We start from the raw sequence: 26,789 nt of genomic DNA on the forward strand, positions 1-26,789 counted from the left end.
CTTTAATGCACAGCAATTGAAACTTACTGAGAGTAAACCGTCATGGTACTTTAAGTTGTTTTGAGGCTGCTCGTGAGAAGGTTACAGGAACGAGCATGTGCATTTGTGTATTACGAAGAGTCATTTGTATGCATGTTAGGCACACGGGCTTATTAGAAGCCACAAGGTAAAAGCCAATTGGCATCCTTTTATAGATGGTGGCGAGAAAAGCCACTGTCAGCTCAATGAATATTCAGATAGAAGCAGAAGCCTTGAGGGGACATGGAGCAGCCCCAGTCTTTTATCAGTCTTCCTCACAGCGCAGCCACAACCTATTCACAGCAATCCAAATCTTTCTCTGTATCACTGAATCCTCCTTTAATTTCTTCCATCTTTGTCTCTTGTTCTCTTCTCCCTGTTACTTTTATCACTCATATATACCCTTCCTGTATAGTCTTGCTCTTTCTCTGCCTCCATTTTCCGTGCTGTACATTTTCCCGTGTTGGGGAATAATGAGAGCCAGCAACAGTGGGTGGCCATGTGCGTCGCATTGTATAGGAGTGCCGTGATTAATCGAGCTTGCCAATTGGAAAATGCCAGCAAGGCCATGCCGTCAACACACTGTTAGTGTTAGTTTGAGAAAGAAACGCAGACGAACACACACGATTGACTTCCTGACTTTTCCACGTCCTTCCATTCTGCCAGAAAGACTTCAGTCGCTCACTGAAAGAAGATGGCTTTAAATGAGCTGCTGGAGCACGCCGGTGTACAGTCAATGGTCTGAGAAGGAAATAAAATTCTCTTGCGTGAACCTCAAAAATCGTAGACGAATGAGCAATTCGAGCTTTGACGAGGGTAAAAGGAGATTCGTGTTTGTCATTTTGACAGTTTTGTCAAGGTGTGCGACTCGAGGATGCAGAGCGAGAAAAATGCTTGGCAGCTCAAGCAAAAAGTGAACTGAGACAAAATAACACGGAACATCGTGCAATCTGGTTTACACCTCTATGAAACCAAATGTCACATGCACCTTTAGGACGACAAGCGGTCCAATTTAAACTGGCCTTTCTTATAGGAACAGTTTAGGACCCTGCAAGCTCACTTAATGGATCCTCTGGGCGCCATAGTAACCCTCTGCACACATAAGAAAAGGCAGGATGAGGCAGCTGAACTAAGCGGGCAAACTCAAGTTTTGTTGAACATAATACAGTCTATCTTTTGCGCTCTGCTTTGTGTAAACATTTTGTTCCATTATAATCATGTTGAGTATTTGTTCCTTGGTTGAACCTTGAAAAGAAGAATACATGAAATAAGCTGAAATAGGAGGAAACTCATTCAGTTGTAAACCATAAACCACTTGTCACGGTTTGCCCGTAAGCCTAACAGATGGTAATGATATACATTAAACCTCCATCACGGTCTCAGCAGTGTATGAAGTAGAGTAGCTGGTATATGGCCCAAGCTGCACTATTAGTTCATGAAATGTACCATTAACTCGTTTTATTGTCATTTTCTATAAGGGAATATTATATACTGGTGTGGCCATCTGCTTGAATCCGCAACTATTTTATTATTCTGCAATATTACGAGGATTACTGACATTCCACATTTCATAATCCCATCATGGATGCCCTCCTTCATTGTTGACATCATTCTTCCAGTAGCCAAACAAAAGCCTGCCATTACCTATTAGATTACCCAGAAGCCAAATGTGATTTAGGTCCCTTTGGAATCGGACATTTGCTCTTAGATGATAAGCTGGGAATTTAAAGTCCAAGCCGCTGCCAAACTGGATGTAAGAAAATGGGGGAGCAAAAGTGTAGATAATGAAAACAGAACGTTCATCATTCATCCCTGAGGAAGCGTCCTACTGATGAGAAGATGAAAATAAAAGTAAAATCCATCAAGCACGCAAAGCAGTCTGCTCTGTGATGCCATATGGAATCAGAGGTGCAAATCAGGAGTGATGAACAAACAAAATTCCTTCACCTTCCAACAATCAAAAGACCTTTTCAATCTGCTCTTAAGGGAATAACTCTCTTAGACGTTTTCGATGGGTTGAGGCCTTAATGTGTACAGAGATAAAACACAGAGCTCAATCTCATTCCTGCCTAATACAGCATAATGGAGAGAGTCGGGCTCTCGGCATGACAGCCATGGATCCACCACAGCGATAGGCTAATGAAACAAAGAGCCCTAGGCAAGCTGTTATACCTACAGAGGTAGGAAGAATGCAAAAAAAAAAAAAAGCCTTACAACACTCGAGCTAATTTCCAATGCAGTGGAGACCATATGCATCATGTGCACAATGTAGCAAACACAGCGTGCATACACAATAGAGCACTCTATTGTGGATGTCGCACAGGAAGGACACAGGGGTTTGAACAGGAAGGCAGCCAAGATTTTGGTACAGATTGGAGAGTTGCATGGTGTAGAAAAACACATGTACACACACACACACACACACACACACACACACACACACACACACACACACACACACACACACACACACACACACACACACACACACACACACACAAACACCCCACTCCAATCCCCACACCACACCACAAATAAACCCCCACACCAAGCATGCTTTACATTACTGCAGACTTCCAGCTACAACAGAGAGATGCCCTGACCCCAGAAGCATCTGTAGCTGAACAGCAGGCCTGGCTAACAAACCGCCACAGAGGATAGAAGCAGGAGGCAGGCTGAGCTGCTGATTGATCTGCAGCGTAATTGGCTAGGAGTGGCTGAAACAGCCAGAGGACGTAAATATCAGCCATCCCGCTGGACAGTGAGTTAAGTTCCACAAGAGCGATAAACTCTGACTGGTTGTCCCCTGAGTGAAGGCTTGTTGTCTGATAAGCTGGGGAACACTCTGTGCTGAGATTCCACTGCTGAGCAGGAAGGAGCAAGGTGTAATATCAGAGCAAAGGATGTGAGAGGAGTTGAGTGGGGCAGATGAACAGTCACACAAGAAAGCGGCACAGCTAAGTTCAATCACTTTTTTCCAACATATGTAGTTTTACAAGATAGCTTATATATCTAGCTGGTGAGAAAACCACTAACAAACCAGCTAGTTACCAACCGTAATTCTACAAAGGGAGTAATTAAAGGGAAAAATCCAAGTTAGTATCTTATTTAAGCAATATGGTGTAAATATCATAAATCGGAATGATAGAAACGGGGTTTTAATATTTGAGACTTACCTTTTAATTGCATGTAAATTTGCAATTTTCACATCACAGAAAGCGCAAGAATTGTGTGCTGTTCCCTTTCATAAACTTGGTGTGAACCATGCATAGCATGAGAGAAAATAGGAGAGAAGAAAAGAGGTAGTGTGCTAGCTGAAAACAGAGAGAGATGAGATGAGGGGAGCGAGGGCACGGCTGACCTCATCCACAGCTGCAAGAGGTGTGCCTGTAATGCTAACTCGCTCAATCCGTCTCATTTTGCTCAGCGCAGAGAGAAGGGAGTCTTTAGCTGAGCTCGGACGTACCACCTGTCGTTTGACGTATTTCACCTGATGCGAGCGCATGAGATTCCTCTTGAAATTAGATTTTTGTTTGGCAGCCACCACTCAAAAACAAAAAGTTAGAAAAGAAAATACGCAGGAGAGCCTATTCTCTTAACACAGGTTATTTTCTATTTGCTAAAGCCTTTAGCCTGATAGCGTTCCTTTGGTGAAACAATATAACACATGGGGAGTGTGTTAAAAAAAAGTACACCTACATGTGTTTCCAGTAAAGAAAAGAAAGACCCATAATAATCAGAGAAACAGCAGGCAGCCCTGAACAATCAGAAAAGAAACTCCCAGAGAATGTGTCCTGCACTGTAGGCAGCGCTAATGGCAATAAGCACTGGAGCAAAACATAAGGAGGGAGATCATTTTGTTGTTGGTGGTGGCTTTGTGATTTATTAGTAATGACTACATGCAAGAATCTTATTCAGGCAAACACACTGAGGTCTTAAGGGAACACCCAAAAGTGTACCATGGGAGATTTCTCTCTCCATTTCTACCTGTTCTCTGTGCTCCACTGAATTTGAAACCCTACCACTGCTGGGCCGAGGAAAATGAAATTTAACTCCCACTACCTTAGGTGCTATACCACTTTGACAATGTTTTTATTAGATTTATGATGGCAAGTGGACCGCATCTCACATGCACACACTACAAGACTGAAATGTGTTTGAACTAAGTGTTATCAGCCAACAACTGGATACATGTTTAGTACTTGAAAAAGATTTTGTAGCGTGAAAAGCATCATCTTTTTGTCTTTCGGGAGAAAAGAGCTACGAGGAACAATTGCAGTAGCTAACAATAGTTTGCAGTCGGGGAAGAAAATGCTTATCAGGAGAGAGCAGTCCAGACAACAATTACATTCAATACCTCGATACAGCAAAACATTGTACTGCTTCATCGTGCTAATTATTGGCACAAACTATGGAGCTACTCAAATGGATTCAGACTTACTAGAGTCACTGCATTATGACTTCCTGTGGTGGGGCTTATCAAATAAATGTGAAGAAAGTGAACAGTGGAGAAGGAGAAATAAGAAGGTTACCCAGTGGGACCCAATAGGGGGTGTTGGTTAACTAAACTGACACATAACTGAATGGTTGAAACAGTAGATCAGTTGCTATGGTGCAGTGGATAAATACACACTTCAGGTCACTTGAGGGTTATTTTTCCCTCTCCGGTTACACAGATATTGTGATGGATGGCAAATAACTGTGTTGCAAACTACTGAATATCACAGAAGTGCTACATAATAATACGATCCTGATAGATACTCCATGACTCCCACTTTTGTCTTTCTTTTACACTTTCATGACATATTGTGAGTTTTTGCAGACAAATGTAGAATATGCTCCAGACCTGTACTTCTCTCTACAGGCAAACTTTGAACAAACTCCCCTAAAACTGTCCTTATTACAGCCTAAAACACCTATGTGACTTCGCTTTCCACACACAATACCATAAATTACAACTATTATGAATGATTATTTACCTCTCTTTGCCTGTCTGTTGAATGTCAGTGTCTTTAGAAAGTTCACTCTGAGAGTTTGGTGGATGCAATTAAATAAAATGTGACTCAAACATTTAAATGTCAGTTGCTGGCAAATGGCTTTGGAAAGAGATGTGTTACTGGGAAGTTACTGAACTTTCTACCCAGCCCCAGCGATGGTGTCGCTGTACTCAGCCGCTTCCAAGAGAGACAAGTCGATCTCTGTGGTTCAATTTCCAATTTTCCTGTTTGAGCCCATCTAGGTTCAATCTCATGACCCTGCCTCCTTTGTGATGGGCCCATACATCCTATTCCAGATATAATACTAAATGCCATTTGACTCATTTCAAAATAATTCTCAGCCCAGTTAGAGCGCGGTTGGCTCTGAAGCACTGTGATCGCTCAGTGTCATCTTGATTACCAGGCACGGTTAAAATTTTAAATAGAAGAAAACATTAAGAAGATGTTCGATTAACATCTGAGGTTTCCTGTGGAATTTAAACGATGAGGAATATTAGATTGTGTGCGGCACATTTCAAAAAGATCGAACGAAAACCATTAAAACAGTCAACATTATAAATGTATGGTCGCTTTTCATGGAGCACCACAGTCTCCATATTTTATCACAAACCACACAGCATCTGTCTCAGTTCCAGGTCTTGGCTCTGCAAACAGCCGAGTGCAGGGAGCAAGAGGCGGGAGAACTTGCAGCTTTTATTTGCTCTGGCTTTCGCTTAAGGTGCTGAAACACCACTTAATCTACCAGTCCACAAGGGTCCAAGGTCACGGCGCCCTAGGACAACCTGAATAGCAGAATGCTGCTGAAATCCCCCAGCAGTCTTGAATGCACACATACACACAGAAACACACATACCACAGCTCCTCCACTGAGTAATTTCCCCTGCTGCACACGTTGTACTTTTATATTACACAATATTACTAGAAGGCTGCCCGTCAACCTAATGCATTAGCTCTCTCGCTGACCTCCACGGATGATGCAAATCTGTTGGCCACAACTTCACGTGTGCTTTTAAAATATAACAAGCTTATTACTGTGCTGGCTTTTATGACAGACAACTAAATTGCGCTCATTATAGTTTCTTTCATAGCACCACACAACGGGCTTTTGCACACAATGGCTCAGTATCACACTTTTACATTTCGTCACTAGTTCACAATTACATTATGGTTCTGCCATGAATACATGTATAATCAGGCACTGTAATGAAAAAGGCAGGTTAACACAAAAATAAAACCATAAGTTATAACGCAGGAAGCCTCAGGCCTTATTCTTCTTTCTTAAAATAGTTTTGTTTTGGAATATTTGCTGATCACTATTTAGTCTCAATCCCCTCTGGCTAAACAGGCTTTTTTATATATTCACTTGATTACTGAGCAATATGTGATCAATTCTGAGATACACTGAGGTTTGCGTGCTGTTTCAAAGTGGTATTAAGATTACATGTCAAGACTAAGTGTACAGCATTTTGGTGTTTTTGAGAAACTAGTGTGACATTTTAACAAATACGCTGGTGAAATTGCTCTCTTGCAAAGAGTTCGCTGCCAAGACTGAAGCCACTCACATGTCTTTAAGCTACTGCCAGTATGACCAATAACCTTTTAGCTTAGTGTGAAGGCTGCAAAATGGTTACTTCTTGCACTGTGGGTGCCAGTAGATAATAGCATGACTAGCAAGTCTGAACTTCATTCTTTTGCATAAACAGCAAGACATATGCATCATCAACTCTGCCTCTAATTCAAAGTGAGATTAAGAAATTTGTCTGTAACTCATTGTCACTGTTCCCTCTTCAGAAGCAGTTTCTTTTTACAGAGCCTGCGTGGAAGTCAAGGTTTCTGCATGCAGTACACACAAACACACATAGATCCTTTTCTTAATGTTACTTTAAGTGACTTATGTGTTATACAGGCCATGTCTCAAATGGCTGCAATTGGGGAGCTGGGGAACCTAATGAGGTTTTGCATTTACGTGACAGCTAAGTAGGTGAAGTTAACTTATCAGCCATGTTGGATGTATGAGAATGTAAGGCCAAGTAAATTAGGTCCAAGTCAGACAGGCCTCGAGACTGGACTGGGCCAATCTACCAACCACCCGTTGCAAGAAAAATACGCATGCTCCCAAACTGGTTGGCAAGTGGTTGCTGGAGGTTGATGGCAGTCAACGTGAAAGAAAAATGTGTTGCCATTAATCTCCTTGTGGTTTCTTTTTTCACATACCTACTTGACTTTACAAATGCTTTCCATTTCCTCTTTGCATCACACTTTTTCAATTTTTAGTACTTTGTTTTTGCTAATTGACCCAGTCTCACCTATCCCAAAAAGGTTTTTGGTGCAGCCCTCTCTTTTCAACTGATTGTGCTTAGTGATAGCCAGGAGCATCCAGTAACAGCTCATGTGGAATACACAGTTCTTCCTCATAACTGGTAGTTGTATCACATCCAATATGGCGGACAACTCTCGTGCAAGGTATGAGTGATGTCATGTGAGGAACCTCTATATGTGTCAGGTGTTCTAATTCAGTCAGGTGGCTCGCTTGTGAGTCACACAGGCAGCTTGCCATGGCCTGGTAAGCTTCCATTATAAATCCTGCAAAAGTGCCAGGCAATCTTGTAATTAAAAATGTGTCTGAGTGACTGTAAGTAATTGAGTCGGAAGCTACTGTACATATACCTCCAAAATATCTGTCAAATCCCAACGTAACTTTGATTTCTTTGCAAAAAACAAGTTACAGCACAGTTTGAAGAGGGGAAAAAAGAATGCTGTACAAGTTCTGTGACACAATACACTGAGTATGAAGAATCTTGGTGTAACGTGTTTGACAACTAAATTGTGAGTCACATCAACAGGAACATTAAGTGCATCAAAGACTATTATATTTGGATCTCTACTGTCTGCTAAATCTCTTATATAAATATAAAAATTTAATACATAGCACCTTCAGACTTCAAGTACCTCAAGATCTATGATAGGACATTAGATACTGGAGATTCCAGTCATTGGTTATTCATTCACTGGCTGCTGTATTAACCGAATTAGTCATCAAGAGCTCTGAAAGGACAGTAGCAGAATGTGAAGGAGAGGCACAATTTTTTCTTTATCTGGCAGCTGCTAAAATGACTGAGGAAAGAGAGTGAGAGGAGATGATTCATGTCAGCTTTGTTGCCACATCTTTTTTTCTTTTGCTTCCATTCATGAGAGGAGGGCTGTGTAAATTAGCATGGTTAGCAGAGCAGCTGCAGATGTGAGACACTATTCACACTGCCATATTTCAGAGTATCGAGTCGAGTGAATTCAAGACTTTTATCTTCATTAATTATGGAAATCATATGCCTCAGATATGTCCTATCAAGTCAAGAGGCAAAGCTTTTCACTGTTCTCTAAGCAAATTTTCAATAGGACTCCCATAAGAAGCAGGAAGGAGAAACAATACTTGAATTACACACCGCTGGGAAAAAAGAGGGGTCTTTAACTATCAGGGATGAAAAAAACATCCTTTATGTGCAACTCTTTTTCAGAGCAATTTTGAAAAATTACAGTACAGATGTTAATTGCAATTACCGCATGTGAATTCTTATTCACACCCATTAGGAAACAAAGCTATGCAGACTTAGTCAGGGTAAAAACTCAGAAAATGCTACTATTTTGACATTTTATGATCACCTTTAACATTTTGGAAACAGTGCTTATCTCATATATAATTATTAATTTTGGTCAAGAGTTGACATCTGCCTTTGAAGAATATTGGTAAAGCTAATCGAACATAAATACAAAAGAATCTTTGTGTAAATGAGCGAGCTTAATGGTGTGCTCCTACTCAGATAAACCAAAGCCAACAGAACAGAATGACACGATGGGCAAGGCTATGGTACTGCAGTGTGCGCTGAGGTGAAGAGGAGTCAGTATGAACAGCATGAAATTGAAACCCTTCCCTGAGGTAAAAGTTGGGTTTATCCCCAGGCTGCTTTGTCAATATACAGTAGAAACCCGCAATTTCCTATGAACAGCTTCACCATTCGGATTTCCACAAAGCAATCGGAGATAAATCTGCAGCTCTCTCCCTTTTCACCCCAATAGCTTTCTTTTCAACTGCCTGCAGCTAATAGCGTGTTTTTCAGATGAAAGGTTCATGTACTGCATGTGTTCATTATTTAAACAGTGACACGCTCAAATATCCGATGGTAAAATGCCCCAGAAGGTTTGGAGACAAATTGGCATACTCTATGCATTTCCTGGCACTATGTCTTTCAAGCCTTTGACTCACTAAAAAAAAAAAGTTGACAGTGTTATTAAACCCAGTCAAGTGTGGGTGAGTGAATATTAAATCATTCTTATGCCCTGATTCCTTGTCACCAATCCTCATGCTGCTTCAGTAATGCTATCACGACCAAAGATGAGGTAAATTAAAAAACGCCAAGGTTTGTGTTCGACACTACAGATAGGTTAGCTTCTCCCTGTGAATCAGTGTTGATGAAACCGTTCCATGTCTCTACACATATAGAGAGAAAAACAAGAGCGAGCCAACCAGTCACAAGAGTGTCCCAGCCAATGACAGCATAATGCCAATGGTAACAGTGAGCGTGTGCAGACAGACAATCAATAACACTCTAAGAGGCTTCCACAAATATCAAGGCCGAGCTCCCCAGATGATGTTCGTTATTCACTTGGGAACCTGCTGTTAGAGCTATAAACTCTGAATATGCTTATAAAGGAAGTCTAAAAAAAAGCCTAAAAAGCTACAAAAACAATCATACCTGCAGTAAAGTTGTAACTTGCCGAAAATCCCACTGCTTCCAGTTCACCATCCGTAACAAATTTTATCCACAGATATCTGCCGCTACTCCTGATGTCAGGCGGGCTGTGCTGACCGCAGTACCGTCCGAGAATCGGGGAGAAGCCAAACGGTCCATCTCGTACCTCAATGTTGTCAAATTTACATTCCCAAGAGGACTCGATTGAATAATTCTCGTCAAAGTGTAGGTCGATACACTGCCTTGGGGGAGCTGCAAGACACAATGGAAATAATTACTACCTAGCACAAAGAATGGCGTAAACTATTAGTCATGCTTTCATCGATGAACATTCAGCTTCTTTCATTATCAGCGCTCAACTCAAATTCTGGCTGTTAGTCAAGTCATCTCTAAATAACGAGAGATGTTATTTCCACATTCACTTTGGTACTACATTAATGAGGCTATGTGCACTGACACACAAAAAACATGTTTTTATATTTAAAAAAGGCTTTCTAGGCTTGCCAATCAGTCCAATGTGTATCATCACTCACTGAGGATAGCCTCAGTAGTGCTTTAGTTGAGAATAAACAGCTAGATCGCGTTGGCTTTTTTTCTTCACTACTGCTGTGTTTAAAGAGATGATTTACCTTCAAGGATGTAAACACACTCTGTGTCTGGGGGGTATTTGTTTGGGTAATTGGGAGAAGTGAAGAGCCCTCCTTCTGCTTCCTTTACCCACGTTCCACACTGACCTGCAGGCTTCACTCCAGAATTGTTTTTCACTGAAATATACACACACATACATTATGTATTTGATAGTGTTAAGCATATACATAAAAATTTGAACAGAGGACATTTGGACACCAAAAAGACAAGCTGGTGATGGCTATTACCTGCTGTATCCTTCTTTGTTGCCCCACACAACCCAAGTATGAGTAGACTTGCAACAACTGTAAGGAAAGAAAGATGAATTCATATTGGGGGTTTTTTGGGGGGTGTTTTTGTTTTTTTTTAATTACACTAGTTTTTGTCTTTGTTTTGTTTGTTTTTTTCATTTAGGTTGGAACAAAGGTATTAATACTGTATTTATGTACGTAATGTAACAACCTGGTCCCGACCTAAAGGAATTAAAAAAACACACAATACCTCCAATAATAATAATAATAATAATAATAATAATAATAATAATAATAATAATAATAATAATATAGATCACGCAACCTATAGGTCACGTAAGAACATAACCTACAGGCTGCTACTAAAAGTCTCTTCCAACAAAGACTACACCTATATAAAGCCCCTTTTAGCCAAAGGCTTCAAAATTATATATTTTTTTAAACGATAGGCCCACATCACAAACTGCAACAATCTCAATATGACTATTTCCTGCCATAAATAAAACTGGAGGTTAAAAAAAAACTTAAGACTGTGACCTTCACTGTGAGTTTACAGGTTGCAGGATGCGGTGCATCCGTTTTTCATCTCATATTTGTTTATCCCTACTGAATCACCATTTTGTTCCTATGTTGATTTCGATCTGTTGCTCTGATATTTACAGTCCGTCTAAACTGATTAAAAGATTATCATGCCGCTTTTGCGCTTGGGTAGGACAAACATTAAGAGCTTTTCAGCAAGTGTGCTTCAGTTGGTGAATACGGATGTCTTACCGTGATGGAAGCTGTGCCCATGTAGCATGTCTGTTCCTTTCACAAACGGCTTTAGGCTCAACTAATTCCATTTAGATTAGGAATACTTGAAGAGAGAAAAAAGATAGAGATGTAAGTTTCTGAGTATTCACGCAGAGATATCGCTCATGTTATCAAACCTTTCGGTGGTGGGTTAAAAAAAAGCGAAATTTTACTCCTTATTAAAATCTCAGAGAGAGAAAAAAATCCTTCCAGATGTGTCACAACAACTACTAATCACCAGTTTCATATAAAACCAAAAACAGTTCCAAACACTCGCCCGATTTCCATCCAAACGTTTCTAGTACCCCTTGGCACGTTTGATGCACTGAAAGGATTAATAGTCCCTTCATCAGCCCTTCTCTAATCGCTCCACCTTTGCAATCTTCTTTTAGAAAATATCACGGGCAACCTTGTTTTGTCCGCTTTGGTCCCTTTATCAAGAGAGATGATCCTTCAAGAGCACGTAAAACCACGCAACACTCATCTCTGCGGCGTTTTCTGTACTCTTTTGCGCTGCGTAAAAATCTTCTGGAAAACAAGAGGTTGCCAAACAGATACAAAAAATAATAATAATTAATTGATTTTTTGTTTGGCTTTCATTTGTCGCCCCGTGTTTCCCCAAAAAAGCTGTCAGTGTTGTTCTCACTGAGTCCCTCTGCCTGGGTTTCTGTCAACTGCCTGAGTCCCCGCAGCCGGCAGGAGCTAATGTAAGATCTTCTTCCTCCTCCCGTTCATTCACCACCGACTACGGCCGTCCAATGCGCCACAGTCCTCACGTACTTTTGACGCACGCATCGAAAAGTTCTCCAGGACACGACTTCATCACACACACGACACGCGCACGTGTTTGAACAATAAAGCACGCGCTGCAGAATTCATTTTCACTAGATCCACCGCGCAACATAAAAAGGGAAAGGTAAGCAGAAAAGGCAAAGGGGATTGGAAATGAAATAAACAGTCGAGGAACGCGAAGGAGCGAGGTTAAACAAACGGAAAATGCACTGTTAAGCATAAAGGAATCTCAAGTCATATTTCAATGGTCGAAAAAAATGCACATCGCCTTCTTTTATCAGATTAAGAATCCACCCATTTGTTTCTGCTGTGTTTGGGAGCTATCCTAAAATGCATAAGTAGGCTAACGTAGTTTATATAGAACAACAACACACCTGTCATCCACAAACAAGTGACCAAGGATGGCATCTTTAGAAATTCTGCACTTCATGTTTCCAGTTTCTACAGAAATTGGAGCGATAAGAGGACACAGAGAAAACTCCACTTTTCTTTCTTTTTTTCTAAAACCGTGCCAGCGACTTTCCTGTAGTGTGAGTGTCAGGATGCATCTGCACTCTTCTACTGACTGTGTAGTCACTCTCACACCTGATGACAAAGCTGATCAGAGGGTGCCCAGGGACAACTCAGGGGCTCAGGCTCCCAAAATAGTTTTTGGCTCCCATCAGACAATATCCATCTTCAGATACTCCTACTGCAGTGGCAAACTTGGACTCGGTTTCTCTGTGCATTTGTTATTGTTACTGGTTTGCATTTGCCCCGCAACTGCGATCAGCTTCAACAGAACTGTTCGCGATAGTGGACATTTATGTCTCATCTTTTGCAGCATGACATACTCCTGTACAACTTTGTTTCCTTTCCTGTCTCCCTCTTCCTCTGTGTGTCTTTCTAGGTCACAAACCCACCTGAGATTTGTAAGATAAAGATTCACTATCGCCTCCAACGTCCTTCTCTTAATTACATCCTGTTCCAGAGATTGGCTTGTTACTCTTCACTCTAAAACTGTTTGGTTTTATAGCAGGTAATGTAGACTCTGAAGGTGCCACGCTGACTTCAAGAATACATGTGGGAGTGGAAAATCTCACAACTCTTTTCAACTAATAGGCTCCCGCTAATCTGTTATAGAGTGATTTAATGGACTTGGGATTTGGACCCCCACACACGAACCAAAGCTTAGCCACTCACTTTCTTGCTACTGTACAAAAAACTCCCATGAAACTTGTAACCCGCTACACAGTGTAGCTCGCTCTGCTCCCTCCAAAATCTCACAAACACACAAAAATGCTGAAAAATTTTTTAAAATGTCAATTTCTCAGCAAAGGCAAAGCTTATTATAGATCTTCGAGTCTGAAGGGATGTCAATAATATCATACAATGCAGTGCCCAAAGCTTGTTATTGATCAGCAGTGATGCTGTGCCATCTGACAACTTCATAAACACAACGGCACACATTTCTGATGGGTAAACTCGGAGATAAAGCAGCAGAGCTACATGGGTATTATTCAAATGAGGCTTATCTAGCCTACTGTATGCAAGAGTAGCCTTAGCGAATTTAACAGCAGCCTCCAGTTTAGCTACATAAACCGCCTCTTTGACTCAGTAGCACAGAGGCAGTGGGAGAATATCAGAGAAATAATTCATTCAACAGCAGTCTCAAAGTCTGCCATTTTTAATTAAGGAAGTCTATCATTTGGCTGAAGATAAGTATTGCGCTGTGTCGGCTTTACCTACATTTGTAATTGTAATCAGTTTGGGGAATTGGGAACATTCAGGTCTGGAACTATACATTTTACTAACAGCACGCACATAACTAAACAGCCAGTTCAATGAAGTCGTTCATTACACATGTTCTGCTCTGTTTGCTGTTTCATCTTCAGTTAAATTTCACGATTGCTCATTGTCTAGAGGCAATTTAACTCCTACAGTCTGTGCCCTCAACCCCCCAAAAACAAAACAAAAAAACCCCATCAAGGCGCATGAGTTTCATTTAAAACATGCAAAAATGCACTCACAACAAGTATATTACTCTGCTGCATACGCAAAACAGAGAGTAATTCACGATTGCTTCCTGTTCATTTGGCTCAGACCTCATGTGCAAATTAGGCATTCACCTTCTACTTACTGTCATTATAATGACACTGCCAGCACACTTTCTTTTTGTCATTCTAACAGGGGACAGTGCTAAAGCGGATAAACACTTAGGCTAATGCCTCTTGCCCACTGGGACTCAAATTAACCTTATTAGTGATGCATTGAGCAGCGTGTTGGCTTAAAAAAAACACAATTTATTTGTCATTTGAGGCGCCTTGTAGTTCATTAAGCAAGACCCAGTTACAAGAAAGGGTTGCTCCGTCCACGGGCAAATTTTGAGCTGCTCTTTATGCTACATTAGCTGTCTGGGTCTCTGGCAATAGGCTGCCTTTATCCTGGCCCTGCACCTGGAGCTAGTAAGAAAATAATTCCACGAGATGATAACCCATAAACTACTCGTGGTTTTATGTTTGTTGGCAATACAGCATGTCATTTTAGGTCCTGGGCTCTTCGTCAAAAAAAAAAGAAAAAGAGCATCTTGAGTTATGCAAATAGGGTGCGGTGTGAAAAATCAGATTGAAGGCAAATTATATTTGACATACAACACAAACAAAACGGGAGAAACGAATAACACTCACCACTTTTGCAGAAGATAAATTCTAATATAGAGGAGATTTAAAGTTATCCTGTAAATAAGTTTCATTAAATGTTAATCTGATGCCAATTTTCTGGATTAACCAATGAATCATTTTCTCTTTAACAGTCAGTAAGTAAGGTTTCAAGGAATCTTTGTTTTCATGTTGCTGAATTTGTAAAGAAATAAGACTTTTTTTTTTGTTTTTCTGCACTTTTTATCTGTTTGTCAGCAAACTGACTTCATATCCTTTTACCCAAATTTGAGTCGTCAAACAGGTCGGAGAAGTCAGACATTAATTAATCATAACATTCAATGACTAAGACAAATTTTTCTGTTCAGGAATGGGAGTAAATAACTGTAATTTGGCATCGTAATCAAAAAATAATGACGTGCTTTGCAATTTTTTCCTGCTCTTTTGTAAAACAGTAAATTTGAAAATTCATGGATAACAACAATAACTACACTTTAGCATTAAAAATATCATTTTGGTCAAAGAGCTTGTTCATACTGGTGCACTAACTATTACAGAAAAGTTTGGAAATTACCAAAAGTGTTTTATGAAGGTAACATAAATTTTACCAAATAAAAATACCTGACAGTCTTAGAGGTGACGAGTCGATGCCAAGGCTGTAATCCATTCAACAAAGCTGTAAAATTGAGTGCAATTGATGCCTGACTTTGTTCTTATTTTGCTTCACAGCGCATACATGATGCTGTTTATAGAACATTCGGGGTCAAACATGATTTGTTACCTTGGCACACTATTAGATTTAAAGATGGATGCAACGTGAGCTACCTGCCCTTGGGGTGAATATTTTAAAATATAAGGACACCGGACACAATATTGTGCAGCGCACACTCCTAGCATCACTCTCAGGATACGTATTTGGGGGTTAACAGCGTCAGTAGGACAGGAAATAAAAACCCCACCTACAATGACTACAACTCATCCACTGATTGTGTTAATTGATAACTTCTAATGACCTTCAATCATATTTTGCATGATGAACTCCAAACATTTGGTTCCAGCGAACCATAATCTGAGAAACTTTAAACACTCAGCACTAATTTCCCTCCGAACTGCTCCACATTCATCTCTCTCAGTCCCTTCAGTGTTTCTCCTCATCTGTCAATCACTGTAGCTTTATCCATCCAGCAATTAATCTCAGCCCAAGAGGGGCAGCTGTACTGTCTATGAACCTAAATGTCTGCTGAATTGCTACGCCTGGTCTGCAGATTTCTGCTCTAGTTACAGGATTGAGAGGAATTACATCTGCGTGTAGTCCTTTATTTTAACCACTTTTCAGCAAATTCTTTTTCAGTGTTTCCTCCACATGCCTTTCATTCCTTCATTCTTCCCATACACTCAAGCATGAAGCAAGCAATGGCTTGCTGTTTCACAGCATTTGCACTAACATACCCTCTGCAATCTGTTCTGTGGATGAAGTCCCGAGCCCCTTTGTTTAACCGACTGTGTAATTCGTCATTTGACCTCATTAGCCACGTTGAAGGGGGGGGGGGTGCCACGGACACTGTGGACTGGCACTCTGCGGGTAATAACACCAGCGCAGGAGTAAGAGTCACCAATGTCATACCACCGCCTAAAAAGGGGGTTATTTTAGATTGATATACTGTATGGGGAATGATGCAAGAATCACAGCTTACATGTATTTTGAAAGGTAAGGGAGATGTCATTAGCTAATAATATTATTTTTGAGGAAATATGCTATATTTAAAAGATAAAAAATTTAATATCCACATGACATCAAAATATTTCGTCATGCAAAAAAGAGTAAGATATTAAACAAAACACTTAATACTTGGACGAAAATTTGTTTCTGTATTTACTGAAGAGACGCAACAATCGACCAGCTAGGGACCATTTTCCCGCCCTCACCGGTGACTGACTGGGTCAGTCTGACATATGTCAGATCACGAGCCAATTTGATTTCTGCAGGTTCCACATGCTGTTCGCATGCATTGATCGCCTGCACACTGCAGGCGATTGATGCAGCGATTCTGTACTGTACAGGAGAGACGTCACAGAGGAGATCGTCTGCAGCGATCAGGACGCAGGACACAATGTGAAAGGTGAAAGGTGAACCACGTTATAGCGAGGGACCACTGTAATTGTGAAGGTAAGTCACAACATACCCTTCGTAAATACTAATGTATAGAAACCCTTACCAGCAATCATTCATTTTTTTGTGTGGCTTTTTTTCAGGGTTTGTTAACATGCTGTGTAGGTGTGTACTTGACTAGCTGATATCACATAACGGGGAAACATCTGGTTTGACTATTCTTCACCTGTAGTTTGAATGCTGAACATTTGCCTGTTTAAATCATAAGACCAGTCACTATACAGAGATGTGCTTCTGAATGTGGTCGATGTGTCTTCTGCTGCAATAATGCAGTTCTGCTTGTGTTGAGTGATGTAAACAACTGATCGCTCTAAACTCTTTAAACGTCAAAATTGATCATTAGATTTTTTATGACACAACAGTGGTGAGTGTTCCCACCTTCTGCTCTTTGTAACTTAACATGATCTTTCTGTTTTCGAGTTTTGGACATGATTTTGGAGTATATCTTCGCAGTAGCGATTGACCGCAAAGTAAAGCTACCGGAAATGTACAACCCTACATCCCGTCTCAAACCAGGAAGTTAGCATTTTCTTGTGCACAGGGTCTATTTAGTGACGTTAATCTTTAAATTATAAAGTTGTAAATCATAAGGTCCACATGATACAGAATCAGTGATCACTTGCTGTAAAATAAAAGATGCATTTTGTCCTTAAAAAATAACAAATTGTAAGTAGTTAATCTGCAAATTTTATGAAAAGAAACTGAAAAACTGAAGTGTCGTGTCAGCTGAAATAACATGTTGAGGTCATTCAGGTTATAACTGTTATAAATATGTATTTTGGTTTTTAATTTTCACTTCCTCACCAACTGTGGAAGTGTAAAAATGTTATCCGCCCTCATCCTGTGCTCAGTGATGCCCCACTGTAAGCTGGCATGGACAGAGATCATTTCCGCTGAAACGCCAGGTGAGCTCCGTGGAGTGGAGAGAGATGACCTTTTATATTTGACCCAGTGTTTAAAGATAAAGCATAACTGCTAAGATCATCTCACCCTTAAACATGCCTGCACAGTTTTCACATTGTGACTAACCACCGTGTTTGCTCATGGTACATTTCACTCAGTTAGCAGTTACACTGCACTCAGTGACAGTGCAGTGGAAAATGTCACAGAGAAGCATGTATTTTCTTTAAAAAAGTTAATCAGGGTAAAATCCAATAAAAATCCAGTTATATAAAATAATCTAAATTAAATATAATTACACCAGCTATCATCAAATTCTGTATTTAAGAATGATACATTTTGACATCTTAATTTCATCTGTGAAAGGAGAAAAAAATTGTTACATAACATTACACGACTCTCCAATATTAGCTTTCTCATCTCCCTTGCAGGCAGTGTTGGTCTAGAAGCTGTGTGATGTGAAAAAGTCTTGACCTACTCATTGATTTGTGTAGTTGTACCACTGGTGTGTGACAAATTCAGTTTTCTGGGGCAGAGTGCACCAGTTGATGCCTATAATAATAATTTTGTCTAAATGAAAGAGGAGAGAAAGCTTTATGCCAACTTTGAGGTTGTATATCTGAAGTCAAACAGTGGAAGGTGCTGAGATTTTTAATATCACGGTAAAATGTTAATTTTCAATTTTGTCTTACCAATTAACTGATTGATTAACTTACTGCAAAAGTATAATTAGAGGCAAATGCAATCTCTTCTGGAACTTGCAGTCCTACATGGTTTTTGCAACAGGCAGGCAAAATGTTAACAAACATGTCCTATCTCGTGCTTTATTTCACATATTATGACACAATTTCTCCCTAGCCTTAACTTGTACTTAATCGTGTTAGGGATGATCCCACCGTTAGGCAAAAAAGTCACAGAAGCAAATTTTCAAAACTACTATGATGTTCCACAATTTCAATTACTTTTCCCAAGTGTTGTCTGTCTAGAGTTAAGTAGAATCACATGTAGACCAATGGGTTTAAATTCATACATTTAATATGGGCTCGAACAGCAGATTTTCAGCTTTTTTTCAAAGGGTTGTTTACTGAAGTTTTGCATTGTTTGTAACTGTTTAGGAATTACAGCCATTTTTATACAAAGTTTCCCATTTTCAAACACTTTTATGTGAGGTCTGTTACCTTTCTATTTATGAAATATTACGCAGATAAATGATGTGGAGTTAGTGCTGAACCAGAATTTGTTAGTTTTTGACTGGAATTCTCATTACTGTATGTGGTCCAAAGAAATATTGACACAAATGAAGAATTTCATCACTACAAATAGTTTATGCTTGTCATTATCGTGCTAAGTGGAGCTGGCATGAGCCAAAAATGCCATCACAAAATGTGAAAAGATGAGACTTTCTGAAGAAAACTCAAAAATAAATAAGTAAAAAGGTTACAGTTTCTTTGCTTTCTGTTTTGACTTATTCTGCTCCTATACCCGCACCGATGCAGACCTATTTTTCTGAGTGGCAATACCTATCATTTATCCAAAGGCTGCACCGAGTCTGGCGTGCCCTCAGGCACCAAAACCAGCGAAGAAGCGATGATGACGTCACACTGATCATAAACTAGGCTAGAGATGCTAGTAAAGCCTTCAGGGGTGGCCAAATCAATAATTTGATAAATTCTTTAAAAAGGACTGCACTGACAAGCTCACAGGCCTCAAAGACCACAGAAGATAACTAAAGTGGATAATTGCATCATGCTTTTCTTGGTTCACGATATCTAGCCAAGACAAGAACGCTCTTGAGAAGGTACATCGTTGTCAAATGAAGAGACACATTCACCGGTTACACATCCACTGTGGTGGTGTAAAGAGGCAACATTACAAAAAAGCATCACAGCAGCAAACTTACAGTACAGACCTATCATCTCAAGTTCCTACATCTTTAGCTGCCCTGAAACAGCATCAGTTAGCATGCGATCCATTTCTGAGTGTTTGTGCCGCTGGATTGTTGGGACGACCTCATCTCATTTGGCTTAATTGTATAGACTTTGTATCTAATTGTGCCTTTTGCAAACTTCACTTCACATTTGACATGAAAGCACAAAAACACATTCTTTCGGCTACTGAACGCTAAATTCTATGTTTGCCTTTTACCAAAGATGTAAAAATTTCAGGGGGCATACAGGCTCAGACTCACAGGGTGGTGCAGCAGCCGGCTGTGGCTTTCCCTTTCTGTGGACTTTCTCTTTTTGTGCGTTTTTGTTACTGGTAAAGTACTTTGGCTTCCTTGACTACCCAAATATTTGCTTAATTGTCATTGGCTGTGGGTCTCAGTGGTGTCAGTAGGGTAGCAGTAAGCTGATCAAAGAAAGAAAAACAGATCAATAAATTACATTCTATAAATCAAACAGCTCAATGAAAGCTAGTTTCCCCCCAAAGCTGTTTACAATGGGTTTAAAGTCAGTATTGTCAGTATCTGGGCAAAGGTCAGATAAAATGATGGATAAAACTGCAATGAAACTTTCTTGCTAGTATTATCCTTATTATATTAGTGCGATTTCCAAATCCCAGCAGTCAGGTGGCAAGAAAAAATGCAATATAACAGTGAACCCCAGGACGAGTCAACAATAGATATTTCCACAGAGGTACTTTCAACGGGATTTCTTAAAAAAACAAAAAACAAAGACATTGCAGCATATGGATCTATGTGTGAATCATAGTCTTGTCCAAATGTTGCAATATGGCAGCTTGATAATTAATCTCAGAGGGAGGCTCTTGCCATTGCTGAAATCTTGAACCATGTAGATTTGTGATGCTGACAAAGAGTCATTTTTCTTTTCTTTCATATCAATAATTCCTCTTTAGTTTCTATACTCGAGCCCATCTTTTTGTTAGCTAATTGAGTGCAACTCGTTTGTCATTCACTTTCATTGCCACTAAAAGGAATATAGGAAAAGCAAATGGGCGGCACGGCGATGCTGTGTTTAGCAGTGTCACCTCACAGAGTTCGAATTCAGTCTGGGGTCTTTCTCTGCAGAGTTTGGATGTTCTCCCCATGTCTGCATAGGTTCTCTCCAGGTCTAAAACCATGCACTGGCTAACTGGTGATGCTCAGGTGTGAACATGAGTGTTTATGACTGTCTGCCTCTCTGTGTATCCGCCCTGTGGCAGATTGGTGTCCTATCCAGGGTGTCCCCCACCTATAACCCAATGGCAGCTGGGATAGACTCCAGCTCTCCCACCATGACACTAAATTGAGTAACTGGATAACTGGAAGAAACTGGGTGGTTGAATATTAAATGTGATGTTATTGTGTTTTGTATTTAATCAGTTAGAAGGGGCTGGAGGCTTAGATTGGTGAGTTGGTATGAGTCTATTTTTTTGTTGTTTTTTGTAGTTTATAGCACATTCTTGTTGACTGTGGCCCATAACAGTGCAGTGCAGGATTATCTGTTGGTATCCGCTAGATTATTTGTCAGCTTTATTGAATTCTTGCCATTAGTTATTGTTGATATCTTCTTACATCAGCTCTTAACAAACACTGGAGCACCAGGTAGCCGAAGAGTGGCGATAAAGCAAGGTAGAAAAATACAATGGGAGGATGTGGGGGAAGGGTGGAGGAGACAAGAGGAAAGGAAAAGAGGAGCGAAAGATGATAAATGATGATGGTGTGGCCAAGGTGGCTCGTGAAATGAACAAAGGCTTAGCCAGCAGCAGACCACAGGGAGCAGAAGGTGCTTCACAGACCCACACCAGCTCAGACCCAACTCATAGATAAGTGCGTGCTAGATTTACTAGGTGTTATTCATAATTCTGATATCTTAAACTGGCAATGCTTGCTTGAAGGCTCGGGTTTGTTGAGTAATAATAAATTCTGATAAAGCATCCAGAACTGGTATCAGAGGGTGACACGATACAATGAAGTCCCAGCGCACATAATAATGTTATTACCTAACAACATCCTCCTTGTCTTCAAAAGAAATCATCTCAGTTAGGAAGTGCTGATGTATCATAGATAGTTTAAATATTTCTTACACTAAAACCCACTTAACCTCACATGTCTTTGGTTTTGCAAACAACAAAAAAAAAAGCGTTATTATTCTCTACAGGTTCAGACCAGTTGAAATAATCAATCATTGTTGGTTAAACAATCATCGAGGACAAAAATCCCCTTTAAACTCCCCCCAGAAAATCAATTATTTCAACCGTGCTGCGGGAGACATAATTCTAGTGTTTTTAATCAGTCCTTTCTGTATTCAATGAATGCTAATCACGAAAGCAGCTGACTCCCTGTGGACTGGTAAGGATAGTGTTGTGTCAGTAAGAGATAAGATTTTTGCTTGCTAACAGGAGACAATAATTACTCAGAGGACACTGTGATGTTGGAACAAAAACATTTGTTGTTGAACATCCGTGCAGTTACACGGAAACTATTTTTAGTCAAGCTTTTAATGAAAAAATAAATAAAATGAAATCCTATTATGCATGACTCTTCTCTGGTAAGCAATGCCTTTTTCAAAAATGTCTAAATATAAACTCTGTGGAAAAAACTGAGATATATTTCAAAGTAAGCGCTACAGCTGAACAACATGCAGAAGCAGTATTTCTTGACAGAGCGCTTGCTCACATGTTAAGGCTATAGCATGGGTGATGTGGTACGCCCTGGACAGGTCTTTAGTACTGTACAAGGGCAAGACAGAGAGACATAGAAACAAAACACACACACAGACACACATACATTTGGACCTGCTGTCAATTTAGAATCATTAAGATAACCTAATAAACATGCGTTTGGACTGCGATAGGAACCACAGGTATCCCAGTCAAGAGATGGCCTTAAATTAATGCACAAGGTTGTTTGTTGGTAGCTGATTTGTGTTGTTTCTGTTTCTCTGTGCTTTATGTTTCCAACTCAGAACCCAGAAGACAACAGCAGTACACCTGGTGGTCCCTAGCGCTGTCTGTCTATATAATGAATTTGAGTCGTTTAAGAGTGAGTGCTTCCAGGAGTTGAATGCTGATAGACAGGTCATGCCACAGGCCCGCACAGGCCACCTGGGACTGTGTGTTTATTTCAAGACATGCAGTCAAAAGTTTCTAATTAAATGTTCACTTGTAGACAAACAGCCTGTTTACTGCTTAATTCGCAGCCTTCAGCGGTGCAGGCACAAAGTGGGAACAAGCACATAACATTGTCAGCTGTTACTCTTGGCCTGAGCTGTTCACAGTCACTAAAGACTCCCAACACTGGCAGCAGGTACATGAGGACACAGGAGAACATGTGGAAATAAAGAGACAAGCGCACACAGCAATAAACCAGCCTTGACCTTTCTGAGTTTCGTTGCTCAGTTAAAACTGAACTAATATTTTTTTTAAACTTTGAAATTCACCATTCTGTGGTTTAATGTGTGTAGGAAATGAATTTGCTTCCAGTTACAATTACCTTCTTAGTCAGTGATGAATGATTTTGGGAAGTGTTTTGGTGACTATGAAATAACTTACAACTGGTTTTTTTAGGTGCTAAACTAAATTAAATTAAGTGCTTTATAAATTTTAAGCCTGTTCCCAATAAGTGTCATAAATGAAAATTAAAATTTGGAAGCATTTGTAGATAAACATCTGCCTGAGAAGCCTGCTTTAAGTGACAAAAGAGAATAAAAAGGCTTTTAAGTTAGCTCTCAGTCACACAAGCCTAGAGACCAGCTATCAACTCCCTGGCAACTATTGGTCACTAGGGAAAGATGTGTATTCACTGACCAGTTAGTGAGTGGTCAGTGGTCAGTGATCACGCCGCCATCTTCCTCATGCCAAAATACAAACAAAGGCTGAAACAGGAAGTTCCGGTTCAGAGGAAGGTCGCGCGCTGGACGGATCAATCGGTGGCCGCGTTACAGGACGCACTCGATGACGCAGACTGGGGCATGTTCAGAAACAGCTCCGACGATGACGTCAACGTGTTTACGGAAGCGGTTGTGGGATTCATCGGGAAACTAGCGGATGATACCGTGGAGACAAAGACTATCACAACGTTTCCCAACCAGAAGCCGTGGGTGGATAAAACCATCCGCGACGCTCTGAGATCCCGCACCGCTGCCTACAACACGGGACTCATGACGGGGGACATGGACCCGTACAAAGCCGCGTCATATAACGTGCGGAGGGCGGTGAAAGAGGCGAAGCAGCGCTACGGGAGGAAACTAGAGTCACAACTCCAACAGAGTGACTCTAGGAGCCTGTGGCGGGGACTAAGGACAATAACGGACTATAAAGCACCAACAACCGGTATGACGAACGCGGCCGTGACTCTGGCAGACGAGCTGAACACTTTCTATGCTCGCTTCGAGGCTGCAGCTAAGGTCTCCAACAATGCTAGTGTTAGCGGCGCTAACGGCTGCAGACAGGAAGATACTGCCAGCACCGGAAACGTGCTCGTCATCTCCGAGCATGAAGTAAGGAGAGCCTTCAAGAGAGTGAACACCAGGAAAGCAGCAGGACCAGACGGCATCCCAGGTTGTATCCTAAGAGACTGCGCATACCAGCTAGCTCCTGTGTTCACTGAGATATTCAACATCTCTTTATCTCAGTCGGTGATCCCCACATGTTTCAAAGAGTCCATCATTGTTCCTGTCCCGAAGAAACCCCACCCTGCTTCTCTCAATGACTATCGCCCTGTAGCCCTCACCTCAGTAGTGATGAAGTGCTTTGAACGCCTGGTCAGAGACTTCATCATTTCTTCACTACCAGACACACTGGACCCACTACAGTTCGCTTACCGTCCAAATCGTTCCACAGACGATGCCATCTCTCATCTCCTCCACACATCACTCACTCACTTGGACACTAGAAGGGGGAATTATGTTAAAATGCTCTTCATAGACTACAGCTCTGCATTTAACACCATAATTCCCTCCACACTCACCACCAAGCTGGAGCATCTGGGACTCAGCTCATCTATGTGTCAGTGGATCTCCAACTTCCTAACTGGCAGACCACAGGCAGTAAGGATGGGCGGACATGTCTCAGCCTCCACCACTTTCAGCACTGGAGCCCCCCAGGGGTGTGTTCTGAGCCCCCTGCTGTACTCTTTGTACACATATGACTGTGTGGCCACTACCAGCTCCACCACCATCATCAAGTTTGCTGACGACACCGTCGTGGTGGGCCTGATCTCTGATAACAACGAGACGGCCTACCTGAAGGAAATTAGGAATCTGGAGAACTGGTGCCAGAGGAACAACCTCCTTCTAAACGTCAGTAAGACAAAGGAGCTGATAGTGGACTTCAGCACTAAGCAGGAGAGGAACTACCAGACCCCCGTCATCAACGAGTGCCCAGTGGAGAGAGTGGACAGCTTCAAATACCTCGGAGTTCACATCACGCAGGACCTGTCATGGTCCTGTCACATCAACACCGTGGTGAAAAAGGCCCGTCAGCGTCTCTACCACATCAGACGCTTGAGAGACTTCCAACTGCCCTCCAAGGTGCTCAGGAACTTTTACTCGTGCACCATAGAGAGCATCCTGGCGGGAAACATCTTAACCTGGTTCGGGAACAGCACCATGCAGGACAGACGAGCTCTACAGAGGGTTGTGCGGTCAGCTGAGCGCACCATCCGCTCCGAGCTCCCTGACCTGCACTCAATCTACAGCAGGCGGTGCTGGACCAAGGCCAGGAAGATCGTGAAGGACCTCAGCCATCCCAACAACAGACTGTTCTCTCTGTTGAGGTCAGGAAAGCGATTCCGCTCCCTGAAGACCAACACAGAGAGACTGAGGAGGAGCTTCTTCCCGCAGGCGATACGGTCTCTCAATCACACCACCACACAGTACTGACCCACACATATGGTTCTTACACACACACTGGACTTTCTGGACTTTGGTTTTGCACAACACTGGTCACTATATTCTTCATTTCCAGTTAATACTTGTACAGCTGCTGTTATTGTGTATATATTTATTTATATTTAGATTTCTTCATACATTCTTATATAGTTCTATATTGTGTATTGTGTATTTTGTTGTACAGTTATTTTATTTTCAACTTTAATTTATATATTTATCTTTATCTTATTCTTCCCAGTTAAATTTACCCTTCATTCTAATTTGTGTTGTACAGTTATTTCATTTTTAACCTTAATTTATATTTTATTCCTTCCTAGTTAAATTTACCCTTTTTAATTTTTCATATTTATTTCCTATCTTATTCATAGCCTTTTCCTTTTTTGTTCTCTTTAGGTCACGAGCAGTTGTCCAAGCATTTCACTACATATTGTACTGTGTATGACTGTGTACGTGACAAATAAAATTTGAATTTGAATTTGAATTTGAATTTGAATTTGAGTGGTTGCTGACAGTCCCTAGGTGACACTGGTCACAAAGAGGTACATGGTGCTGAACCATAACCCTTCTTGCAATTGTTTTGGATCATAGCAGATTGCCACAGTAGCTCCTAGTTTACATGGAAGACTGACTTGTTTGCAGACACTTGCTAAAGAGTGTTCAAAATAAAAGCTCTTCCTTTTAGCCTTTATGTTAAAGGCAAACAAAGGAGACAGGAAAGGAAAGGAGACAGTTTCACTACCACCCAGGAAGTAGTTGGCGAGCATTTGCAGATAAGTTGATGTCTTCCATGCAAACTGTATGCAATCACAGCAAACTTCCAAAGCAATCGCAAGAACATTTCTGGTGCAGCACTGTATTCATATTTACGACCAATTTGACTTAGCAACATACAGCAACCTCCAGCAACAACTCATCAATCGGTCAGGCAATAGATATTTTTCTCTAGTGACCAGTGGTTGCCATGGTGTCGCCAGTCGATCACCGGGCCTATGTGATTGAGGCCTTACCAGTTTCTAAGTAAGCACAGTC

At 41.0% G+C, this 26,789-nt stretch overlaps 1 protein-coding gene across 5 annotated transcripts in view; it reads right to left on the reverse strand.

Annotated features, from left to right (window-relative positions):
* Nucleotides 1-12,611, reverse strand: part of neto1l (neuropilin (NRP) and tolloid (TLL)-like 1, like) — a 75,276-nt gene extending 62,665 nt beyond the window's left edge. For 2 of the 5 annotated variants that reach the window (XR_003273315.1, XM_026179455.1), the window contains exons 1-4: nt 11,410-12,207; nt 10,636-10,692; nt 10,390-10,524; nt 9,764-10,012 (exon numbers count right to left, since the gene is read on the reverse strand). Coding sequence is in view for 4 of the 5 variants with exons in the window: in XM_026179455.1 (XP_026035240.1) it covers nt 9,764-10,012; nt 10,390-10,524; nt 10,636-10,692; nt 11,410-11,437 (469 nt within the window). In the remaining variant the exon portion in view is untranslated. Of the gene's footprint in view, nt 1-9,763; nt 10,013-10,389; nt 10,525-10,635; nt 10,693-11,409; nt 12,208-12,596 lie in introns of those variants that run through there. The other 3 variants (XM_026179454.1, XM_026179453.1, XM_026179452.1) reach the window with 2 other exon arrangements.
* Between the last annotated feature and the right edge of the window lie 14,178 nt (nt 12,612-26,789).

This window comes from Astatotilapia calliptera, chromosome 9 (genome assembly GCF_900246225.1).
Source record: "Astatotilapia calliptera chromosome 9, fAstCal1.2, whole genome shotgun sequence".
Classification (NCBI taxonomy): domain Eukaryota; kingdom Metazoa; phylum Chordata; class Actinopteri; order Cichliformes; family Cichlidae; genus Astatotilapia; species Astatotilapia calliptera.